Source organism: Argopecten irradians, chromosome 7 (genome assembly GCF_041381155.1).
Source record: "Argopecten irradians isolate NY chromosome 7, Ai_NY, whole genome shotgun sequence".
Classification (NCBI taxonomy): Eukaryota; Metazoa; Mollusca; class Bivalvia; order Pectinida; family Pectinidae; genus Argopecten; species Argopecten irradians.
This window is the reverse complement of record NC_091140.1, coordinates 10,328,605-10,341,061: the sequence shown is the minus strand read 5'-3', so window position 1 is coordinate 10,341,061 and position 12,457 is coordinate 10,328,605. Positions and strand designations below refer to the sequence as shown.

General features: G+C 33.7%; 1 protein-coding gene across 1 annotated transcript in view; it reads right to left on the bottom strand.

The window, feature by feature from the left end:
• Window positions 1-7,850: 7,850 nt before the first annotated feature.
• Window positions 7,851-12,457, bottom strand: part of LOC138327521 (large neutral amino acids transporter small subunit 2-like) — a 31,315-nt gene continuing 26,708 nt past the window's right edge. The window contains exons 8-10 of the mRNA XM_069273682.1: window positions 11,666-11,815; window positions 10,853-11,021; window positions 7,851-9,988 (exon numbers count right to left, since the gene is read on the bottom strand). Of these exons, the coding sequence (XP_069129783.1) occupies window positions 9,912-9,988; window positions 10,853-11,021; window positions 11,666-11,815 (396 nt within the window). The 3' untranslated portion in view covers window positions 7,851-9,911. The remainder of the gene's footprint in view (window positions 9,989-10,852; window positions 11,022-11,665; window positions 11,816-12,457) is intronic.

Below are 12,457 nucleotides of genomic sequence, written 5' to 3'. Positions count from 1 at the left end.
TTTAATTTCGCAATCTAGACTCTTATAATTCTACCTTACTTGTATTTGAAACAAATTTGCATCAATTTATTTTTACGATTTCTTTCGTTACATACAATGTAATCGCATGGGAAAATAAGATGGTTTACAGTAATTGAATTCTTGACCAATACTTCAGTCCATCATCAGGAAAATTTTGGATACCTATTCTTTATATACATGTATCTTACATTGATTGTGGTATAAATTAGCCCACAGAAAAGCCAGGGAGATGGGAAAATGATGTGTAAGCCAAGCCATGTACTGAAGAGTCAATTGTATAAGATTATAAAAGATAAACAAATTCTTGGGAGACTTATGAATTACAAATGATGTAAAATTCCCCATGAGATGATAAGAAATATTTTGCTGCAGAGACAGCAAGTGTTTACTCACTAAAACACCTTATTTGGATTTTTAAACACAACAGTTAATGTGATAACGCCTGGCATCACCTGAAATGGTCCTGTGGTGGCGACGGTGAAGAATGACTTGGTGCCACTCTCGTCTATATTTTATACTGAAGGAAACTGCTGAAGAGACTGACCAGTCACATAACTGTACTGACCAATCAGCACACTTCTGACCAGTCACTGTACATGTTGTGCTATTTATAACACTATATTTCCCTTGCTGTATATGTTTATACAATATGTAGACTAGCTTGCCAGTGAATAGATTTAGATCGTCTCTGGTCATAAACAGCATTTATGTAGACGTACATAAAATTTTAATTTTGATTGCACATAGAATTCATGACAGCCAGATTTCTATGTGGTTAATCTGTTTCAATACCTACATGCATGTCTAAAAATGTTCAGGATACTGTCGTTTAATGTCGTTGAAATTAGTGGACAAAGTCATCCAGACATGACCAGAACACAACAACCTTTGTTTTGCTAGATAGTTACCATGACAACTATGCACAATGTATGCCAATAAAGCTTTCTGCATGCACATTTAAATACACGTGGCCCTGAGATGATTCATCAAGCATTAACCCAGTAGTCAAGGCGTTACCCAGACATTTTTTTTTCAAAGGATGAACAGACATGCTGATTACAGTTAACCCCACACCCACTCCTTACTTCTGTTAATTATTTGGTCAAGCTAAAGAAAAACACCATTTATCACTTGACAGAAAAGAAAAACTCAATTAAATTACAATTCTTTTTTATTCAAACGATTTCACGCAACAAATTCAGAACCTAAAACAACAGTGTAAGTGCATGTATGCCATACCCAGAATACATGTGGATAACATCACCAGATCTGTTAACACTAGTGATGATTTATTGATCAGTGTACTCAGGTAAGGCCATGTAATATATATCTCAGTTGTTCGTGAGAACAGGCAGCAATTGTCTTCGTGTGAATGGTAATTATCCTTGATCTCTAGGCATTACGAATGAGGTTGTAACCCCTGATAATCAAAAGATGAACGGTAAATTAGCAACTTATCAACAAAGTAATCAACAGTTGACATAATCATACTTAATTAAAAGACAGCATTGTAGCATCTCTATAAGCGGTGAATACAAATACATGCTAAAAATCTGAAAATATATCTAAATAACATAAACAGCAGCGTCAGCAAATTCTGTGCTTGCATATTAAAGAGTTATCTGCCCTTGTGTAGGTATTGAAAGTTACATGGTTTGTTTGATCGTGTAACATCATTGTAACACAATGTAACAATCAATATCTGTCTTCAATAGCAGATAACTCTAATATGCAAAGACAGACTTTGTTAAATGTAGCCTTTGAAATATGATTGAAATTCAACAAATTTTCGGAATAATAAAATGTATGCTTGTTTAATCACACAAAATGTTGGTATAAAAGGTCTCCCACACTACCGGGTAGCTTTCGTAGCTCTTCCTAGTAATACTATGAGAATATCTTGTATTATAAAACAATGATTGAATCAATGGGTCTGGTTACAAAGATAGTTTTTATCACCTCGGTAACAGACAACTTACACTCGGATATACAATGCAAGTGATAATACTTTGGGATTACAATTAAATTGAATAGTTATCGACCTTAAAATGTCTCAGTTCATCAAATTATGCTCCGTGAATAATAAGAAAACAAAACTTCTTTAAATGGTAGAACAGAAAACACACAAGAGAAATATTTCTGACAAAAATGGATTACATTCAAATTCAATGATTCTAGAAACACATATGCATGTCCACACCAATATTGTATTTACAGAAACAGATTATCTCAACACCGCAAAATCCTAAAAATATCAACAAAATAGTTGCAAATCAGAAAAGCTGCCAATAAATTGAGAACTACATGTGCATAATGAACATCACAAGGTCAGATTAACAAACAATGACTATCTTATCACTTGGTTAAAGCCTCACTTTCAACTGACCAAGTGAATAATAGATCTTTATGATGTCCGACTTCAGGTAATGTCTGGATTCCTTTGTCTGAGTTTGACCATCCTCGATATTCCATGGACTACTAGCACTTTCGTTACATATCCACTCCTGGACTCATCCTCGATATTCAAGGGGTTACTGTCACTAGCATTATATCTACTCCTGGGACACAGGGACTTGGCACAAATTTCCAACCAACTGTCAATATATGTAATGGATACTTTAGGTAATACATACATACATATATATATATATATGTAAGAATTAAAAACAATAGCGACTGACTAGTGAGCGCTTTCGCCCCATTATATAATATATCATTATATAATGGTGCGAAAGCGCTCACTAGTCAGTCGCTATTGTTTTTATTTCTTATAGATTTTGTCCGTAAGGATTTTTCTTTAAATTTATCATATATATATATATGTATTGACCATTGGTTGCAAATTCATATCAAGTCCCTGTGCCCTGGACTAGGATATAACAAAAGATTCTTTCATGTACAACAAATAATAATGGTACACAATATGGCTTTGTCATTGGGAAAACTCGCTGTGTTATTTTCAACAGTCTATGCATGCCTGTGGTTGGTCAGATTTTTTCTACTTTCTGCCTTCAGTTTTGCTATGACATAGTCCAGAGGTGGATATTGTATTAGAACCCCTGGAGTGTTGAGGATGGAGCTTGGCATAACAAGACTTTCTCTGTTCAGACAATGTAGTCAAACCATTACACCAAATTTGAAAAATTACTTTGCACCTATTCATACTACAAAATAACATTTAGTCACTATTATTTTGTTCATGAAGCAAACACACTTCATATCAAAAGGGAGAGATACTCGTTTGGAAGTGTTTCAATAAAGCAAATAATTGTCAATCATTTTGACATCATAGTTTGCCGTCTTTCAATCTTTTTTTCACACTAGAAAAAATAGATTCTGTTATTTTGAAAGAATTTACCTAAAAAAATGATATGTGAATCTATATTGGGTATGTATTAGGTAGTAACTAAGCATGCGATGCTATTTAGAAAAATTTACAGCCTGAAATACAAAGTTAATGGTTACACTAAAAATCTACAATCTAAAACATAAAATTATCTACAATTCTCATAATATCAAACAGATTACAGGAGCTTAACTTTCTGTCAACATTATAAAGCATAAATATATAAAAATATCCCCTGTATACTATATGCTTTATAGTATTGACAGAATGCTGTGAACAGACACAACTAAAGAATTCCTTGCTATTCGCTGCACTAAAACAAACTTAAACTCCAGATATATGCATTTGTAGAATAAAACAAATCAAAATAGGGACAGTGCAGGATGATTGTCTCCCTTGAATAGCGACACAATGACGTTTTATTATAATAGCTTGTAAATATTGGCACATATTGGACTGCATGTAAATACACTTTATGTCAAACACTCCACTTTATAATTCACTAGCTACTAAGTACATGCATCTTGGAAAACATGAAAATGCTGGAAACGTTTATAAATTGTGTCATGATTTTTAGGTGATTTACAATAGTTTACATATGGCCATGAAAATCATTTTTTGATATCCTTCAGAAATCATTTCAACTGGAAGCAAAACCAGGTATTATCAACCTAATGATGATCTTTTTTGTCAATAATACACCTCATATTTACTTCATTCATACCCAATATAGAATATGGTCTACAATGCTTAAATGGTAATGCTCTTTATTTACTTCTTTATTTAAATTTTTTCTCTATTAAGATGATTTGTTGATGGCTTGTTTATTTTTCTTTCTCCTTTTTTTCTGATTTTTTTTTTTTTTTTTTTCTTTTCTTCACTTTTCATTTTTTAACAAGAGGCCCATGGGCCTTAATGGTCATCTGACTCAAGGCACAAAACAACAAAGTCACAGTATAAAGTATTGGTTAACGATTAATAAAACAATACAAGGAACTCCTTAGTTGAATATGTAAGTTTCTGAAAAAGGTAAATGTCATTTGTTGAACAAACTTGGTAGCCCTTCATCCAAATATGGTCGAAACCCATTCAAGGATTAACATAAGGAGGAGTCAGATTTTAGAGCCAAATTTCAGCAAAGCTCCCATTTTGGACCTCGGTCATACTATCCCCATGGGTCTTACCTCGGTCCTTTATAAAATATGATTGTCCTTACCTTAAGTTCCCCCTTCTGAATCAATTAAAACCACTATAGACCAATTTTCATTGAGATCAGAGACTGAAACCTTAAAACAGGAAGTGGGCCAGCGGCCATCTTGGAATGCCAAAATCTTTACGAAAATGTTTGCATGTTGTTTGGCATCAATTAAAACCCCTATAGACCAATTTTCATTGAGATCGGAGACTGAAACCTTAAAACAGGAAGTGGGCCAGCTAAAATTAGGAAAATTTGCCCTTTTGGGGCCCCACCCCTCAGTTCCTATGGTTCAGACCAGACTCATTTATATAAAATATAATTATGTTCCCCCAATGATGTTTCACACCAAATATGGTTGAAATCCATCCAAGGATGAAGGAGGAGAAGGATTTTAAAGCTAAAATTAAGAAAATTTCCCGATTTAGGGCCCCCACCTCTCAGCCCCTAGGGGTCGAACCAGGCTCATTTATATAAAATATGATTGTCCGTCCCAAATGATGTTTCACACCAAATATGGATGAAATCCATCCAAGGATGAAGGAGGAGTAGGTTTTTAAAGCTGAAATTAAGAAAAATTGCCCTTTTGGGGCCCCACCCCTCAGCCCCTAGGGGTCGGACCAAGCTCATTTATATAAAATATGATTGTCCTTCCCCAATAATGTTTCACACCAAATATGGATGACATCCGCTTAGGGGTTAAGGAGGAGTAGCATTTTAAAGGAAAAAATTTACGAACGACGGACGGCGCACGACAACGGACAAATCACGATGACTATAGGTCATCCTGACCCTTCGACGGACGGCGCACGACAACGGACAAATCACGATGACTATAGGTCATCCTGACCCTTCGGGTCAGATGACCTAATTACCAGGTATGACTTTAACATGGTTGGGAGTTACAACAAACACATTTTACGATCATACTTGTGGTGATACAAACTTGGTCACAAATTAATTTTAAGACTTTTAGCAAGAAAGATGTGGGTGCTTGTGTTGAGCTATGATGAAAAAAATTGATGCTTGAGAGACGTTCCACTTATATGTTAATAAGATAATGGAACACATGTATTTATGTGCATAAAAACTTAATTAATAAACCCCAAATATCAGAATCACAATGCTTTTTACTATTCTCCACAACACGGAAACACACTGGAGATTTCTGTTGCATGTTTTAGTGTAGCATTCAGAAGGAAATTGACTACACTTGTATAGATATTGCAAAACTGTATACAAGGTGAACCATAACAAAAAGCCATACCGGTGAAAATGACTGCGATTTGCATGATTTATATTAAACCATGAAACATGATTATTTTAATAGCAAATTTTATGTAAAGTAAAGGAACCCAAATTATACAACACACCCATAAATAATTTCAAAATATATACTCCTTGGGTAACGGTATATATAACAAGTAAAACAGTGCTTCAACAAAATACATGTACACTTGTAATCCCATTTCTACTTGCTAAAAACTCCTTGTCACATTCCAATTTCAATATAATATAAAGGTTCATGAAAAAGAATCTTTTCACTTGACATCAAAAATGTTTTAAAAAAATTCTTCTTTAATTATTGATACACTTAAGTGTGAATCACTTGAGACATCAAAGATATAATAGACTGAAATTTGAAGCCTTCATTCTCATTATGTGTACTGGTAGATTATATTCTAAATCATTTTCATGAAGAATTTAAGAATAACTGAACAATACATGTTGAATACAAGGTATTAAGATACTTCATAATCAAAAATATACCCGAGATGTGTTTCAGATCATTTCATTGGAAGAAGGATAATTCACTTAGTGCGCATGAACTTGTTTCCCTCATGAGTTCAACAAATTATACACATAATTACCTATATAAAGATAGTTTTATTGGATGTTTAAATTAAAGACATGTAACAGCATAAAAGCAAGTATAATATTACCTGAATGTGTAGAATAAGTGGGAAGCACTTACATTAAAGGTAGTTGGGGTAAATCCCCATTTGTTTTAACTGTAAGCAATACTATAAAATAAGATGATCTTTTCAACATTTCATTGGTGGTCAGGTTTCAGCAAAAGTATATCCTACTCAAAACACATCATTTTATCACAGGTACAAATCATTGTTGAACTGTGACAAATAACAATGGTCCCCCCCCCTTCCCTCTCCCCCTTTTTAATTTGAATGTCTTCATCTGATGTAAAAAAAAATATCATATACTATAAGCTCTTGAAATTTGCAGGGTCAATGTTTAGCGGTTTCATATACATGTATAGACATTTTTATGGAGATTAAATTTTACAACTCATCAATTTCTATAATTTATATGATACTTTTGCTAGCCACTACATCAGTGAATCTCAGATTTCTGTGGAAATGTGAATATAGCAAAATAAACCCCCTGCTACACAGTACACAGATACACATCTACAATTCATAAGTGAGGAAAACAATGAAATAACATGTAAACATCAGCAACATAATTTGATCATAGAATTAACATGGGGACATGTATTTCAACCCCACAAACAAAACTTAACAAACTTATCATAAAGATTACATCTACCTTGGACTGGGAGCCTGAATTTGATGTGACGTCTGTGAAACTAACAATACAATATCAACATTCATTTACAATGATTATGCCAACTTGCTTCCGTTAATATATGCAAGTCATACTTGTTAGGCATTTAAGGGAAACCTCCCATTGATATTATTTCACTCTTTGTTAACATAGATAATATCAACTGACTCATTAGAAGAGTGATTGTTTCAATTTTTTATAATGCTAGAAATACAATAGATGCATGTCTCAGAAGGTAATCAATGTATAAATGCACTGTTTAAATACATGTATAAGAAAACATTTCTTCTGACATGTATATCAGTATCATAACTGTTTAGATACATGTATAACAAAACATATCTTCTGACATGTATATCAGTATCATAACTGTTTAGATACATGTATAACAAAACATATCTTCTGACATGTATATCAGTATCATAACTGTTTAAATACATGTATAACAAAACATTTCTTCTGACATGTATATCAGTATCATAACTGTTTAGATACATGTATAACAAAACATATCTTCTGACATGTATATCAGTATCATAACTGTTTAGATACATGTATAACAAAACATATCTTCTGACATGTATATCAGTATCATAACTGTTTAAATACATGTATAACAAAACATTTCTTCTGACATGTATATCAGTATCATAACTGTTTAGATACATGTATAACAAATAACTGTTTAAATAACATATATCTTCTGACATGTATATCAGTATCATAACTGTTTAAATACATGTATAACAAAACATTTCTTCTGACATGTATATCAGTATCATAACTGTTTAAATACATGTATAACAAAACATTTCTTCTGACATGTATATCAGTATCATAACTGTTTAAATACATGTATAACAAAACATATCTTCTGACATGTATATCAGTATCATAACTGTTTAAATACATGTATAACAAAACATTTCTTCTGACATGTATATCAGTATCATAACTGTTTAAATACATGTATAACAAAACATTTCTTCTGACATGTATATCAGTATCATAACTGTTTCAAATGTTACCTTATCTTTTTTAAAGACCACAAAATTCTCGTTACATAATACACAACTGAACACATAAAATCTATTTTATCTTTTTTCTTCAAATATGAGTAGACATATCAACTTTTTAAACTTGACTTTCTGTCTTCTCGTTCATCTCCTTGTTATAATCTATCTAAAGTAAGTTGTATTTTAGGACAATAAATCCAAAAATGTCAAATACCAGATCTTGGTAAATTCATTTACCGTAATATCAAGGCAAAGCACTAATGATAAAGAATTATGCAACATGTAAATGGAAATCAGATCACCTCTAGAAACAATAGGCAAAACCTGGTGTAGGAAAATAAATACACGATGATAAAAATACAAGCACCTTTACCTGTAATGACCAGGAGAGATTCTATTAAGTATCAAGCAAAAAACATTAAATGTCAGAAAGAAAATAAGTCATAAATCATTATTATGGAGATTCTGAACCTTCTGCCAGTTTACAGTGGAACTCGGTTAATACGAACTCGAAGGGACCGAGATAAAACTTCGAGTTATCCGAGTGTTCGAATTAAGCGAGTTCTCATGTCTACTGACTATCTCTTTACTTGGGATATATAGACTAGTTTCATGTCGTAAAACGATGCGAAAAAGAGAGATGTCAAAATCACCGATGGTAGTTGCAAAATTATAACAAGAAAATCTAGATATATATTTTGAAAAGCCGTTCTACGGCAGATGTATGAAAAAGAAATCGGCATTTTCGGCGATCTCGTTGTCCAAAAAAATCTCATTTCGAGTTATATAAACGTTTTATGTATGATTTTTGTCATTCTGACCCAAAATTTACTTCGTGTTATCCGAGTTCTTCGAGTTTTCCGAATTCGAATTATCCGAGTTCTTTAAACAACTATAAAGAGGAAAATCTGCCGGGACTGTCAAAGTACTTCGTATTAAGCCGGGTTGTCGAATTAACCGAGTTCGTATCAACCAAGTTCCACTGTATATTGAATAAGGCAACTGTTAAATAATATTACCATCAGCCATCTGAGTGCAATTACAGTAGCTACAATACAATTATCTTATTTCCCCAATAATCTAGGGAAATTCAGCTGTCGAGATTCAAGTATTTCAGGGGAGATTATTGATCAATAAAAGGAGAAAATTAATGTAACATGTAATAACAAATGTAATTCTCAAATGGAACATAAAAACTGAACTGCAAATAATACTAGATAGCTTAATTTCAAAATTCTTTCTAAAATGAAATGAGATCTAATTTGGTTTTTATCCACATATTCACACTGATAACCTACTTTCAGGTTAAAACTGATGGTAAATTTGAAACTGTAATCATGCTAAAATCCTACTCCCTGCAGTTTAACACTGATGGTAACTTAAATGCAGTATTCATGCTGAAAGGCTACTCCCTGTAGTTTAAAGCCATTGATAAATTTGATGCTGTGTTCCTGCTGAAAGGCTACTCCCTGCAGTTTAAAGCTGATGGTAAACTTTGACGCTGTATTCCTGCTGGAAGGCTACTTCCTGCAGTTTAAATTCATTGATAAATTTGATGCTGTATTCCTGCTGAAAGCTTACTCCCTGCAGTTTAAAGCTGATGATAACTTTGATGCTCTAATCATGTTAAAAGTTATGCCCCGCAGTTTAAAGCCAATGCTAACTTTTACACTGTATTCCTGCTGAAAGCCTCCTCCCTGCAATTTAAAGCTGATGCTAACTTTTATGCTGTATTCCTGCTGAAAAACTACTCCCAGTTTACGTCATCTGCATTATCTGGAGGTAGCACCATCAATAGTTTTTGGGTCATTTGTGTGAATGCATCTGTTGACAGAATAGAAACATATAATTAATTCAAAATATTTATATTACCAATGTACAGCACCTATATGTTGCTACTAAACCCAGTGTATGATAATTACCAGTGTTGATACTGGCACTTTGGTTCTGGTATACTAATTCAAATATCAGAGTTCAACAGGTAACTAAAAGATTGGGTTACATCAGCATTTGAAATCACTGTAACTTAATATTCTTAAAGTTGATCAATATCAAAATAGATTCTAACTTAAATATTTCAATAAATGGATTGGATTTAAGTGTTATATTAATCTTTGTAGATCATGTTTTTGTATGGACCTATTCATCTACTGTTATTTTTTAAGGCAAAATCCCTTAGATTCATCATAAAGTTGTAACCAAATGTAAATATAAGAATTGAACGTCTTTGAATATGCCTCTGTCTACTTGGTATTCATATTGGCTATGAATGCCAACTTGTCATATTTTTGACATGCATTGGTGTGTTACATACATTGGGTGTTCTAGCATTATCTATCATAGTGCACTAAAAATGTTAACCAATGCTTAAATACATGATGAAAACCAGAGATTAAACATATACAACAAGTGCACACAATACCATCAAAGTACTTTGAATAGGCTCATGGATTTTATTGAATTATTACAAGTCAAAGATCAACTTCTCAACTAATCAAATATCAAGACTTCAGATCACAATTTTGTAAAGGAAAAGTTGTTATAGGATGTAATGATATTATCATTCCACAACACAATTTCATATATCAATATCTATATTTTAATTATATTTCAAACTTGAGTTAAAACTTAATTTGTGTCCTCGCCCTCCCTCACTGTTACAATGTGATATGTAAAGCCAAGCTATACCTATTTTATCTGTAATCGTTTTTGGAAGGTACGGTAGGATCAGATAAAACACTGTTCCTCCAGTAACTAAACACAGGGCCACAAAACTCTCTGCAGGTTTCTGGTAGAACGTCAGGATCACAATAAAAGCACTGATCAGAAACAATACAATTGGTAGCACAATGGGAACCTGCAAAACAAAGATATATTGGTAAACAAAACATGTAAAGTCAAAGCAATAACTTCAATGTAATCTGAGATATCAACCCTCATATTTTCCTGAGAGGGTCTTGATGTCCAGGACTTTACTCCTGTGCAGATCTCTCGAATACAAACTGAATTTATTCTTCCTAACGTCACACTTGACACCGCCTCACTTTTGGCCTTTTGTTGAGCACTCGCCCCTATAAGGTAGGCTCTGGGTTCTGTCCCCTGGCCGAGATACACCAAAGTGGTAGTTTCTGCTCCTGCTTAGCGCTCAGCATGTAGGGAGTAAGACGACTGGTTCGCCCGTTGTCAGTATAATGTGACCGGGTGGGGTGTGTTGCTTGGTGTCTTCGGCGGCATACTTCAGTGATATAGCACTATAAAAAAGGCAACAGTTCCACTATACAAGAAGACACAACACGAAAATACCACAGTCTCCCAAAACATGCACCTCGCACTTTATATACGCTATACTCTGCATATATGGGAGGCCTTCCTTCCATGACCTTGGCTGTTAATAGGACGTTAATTAATCAAACAAACAAATAAACCTTCCTTGATAGGGCGAGGGATCTCAGGCTCTTACTCACAAATACACCTATATATATATAGTCATGAGTTACCTACCTTGATAGGGCGAGGGATATCAGGCTCCTTGAAGCGGAGGTAAACTTGTCCCGCAAACACCATGGCTAGTACACTAGCAAAACCAAAGCCCTCCATCTCTATCAGATAGAAAATGTTTGTCGTGGAAGTGTAGATCAGGGTCATTATCAGCTGTAAAAGAGAGAATGCTGAATTACTGACAGGACAAAACACAAAACAAATGTCGACTTTGGCAAGGACAATCCATCAAAAGTTAGTAATGAAAGAGAAAAAAGAAGGAAACCAGTTTTCTAAAGTACATTTTGGGTCACACTGATATTTATAAGTAGGTATAATTCTATTAAGAAAACTAAATAATAGGAAATACTACTTTTTTGTAAGCCGTTTTGGCTATGTCACAAAGTAGGGGGGGGGTGGGTTCTAAAATATGAATGAACATGAAAATATAAATAAACTATCTTTCTACCACAATAGGTGGTGATATTCAACTCTCGGGGTATGACATAAACAACGCAGTTGTTGATTAACAATTTGTTTATACCACACATGGTATAAACTCTGTACACAATCTGAATCTGGTTGGCTGTGACAGTGAACTTTGACCGAACTACTTATTCCTCATTTGTCAACGTCAGCAATAATCGAGTGTCGTCATTTGTGATCGCCGTTTGATGTCAAAACTGTTGTTGGAAAGCGTACAGTATATGTCTTGGTCGTTGTGTCAAAAACGTGACATTTTATATGTGGTATAATTATCTGTGTAAAACGTTAGAAAATGATCTACATAATGTAACTGGTGAGTTTGGTAGGTTA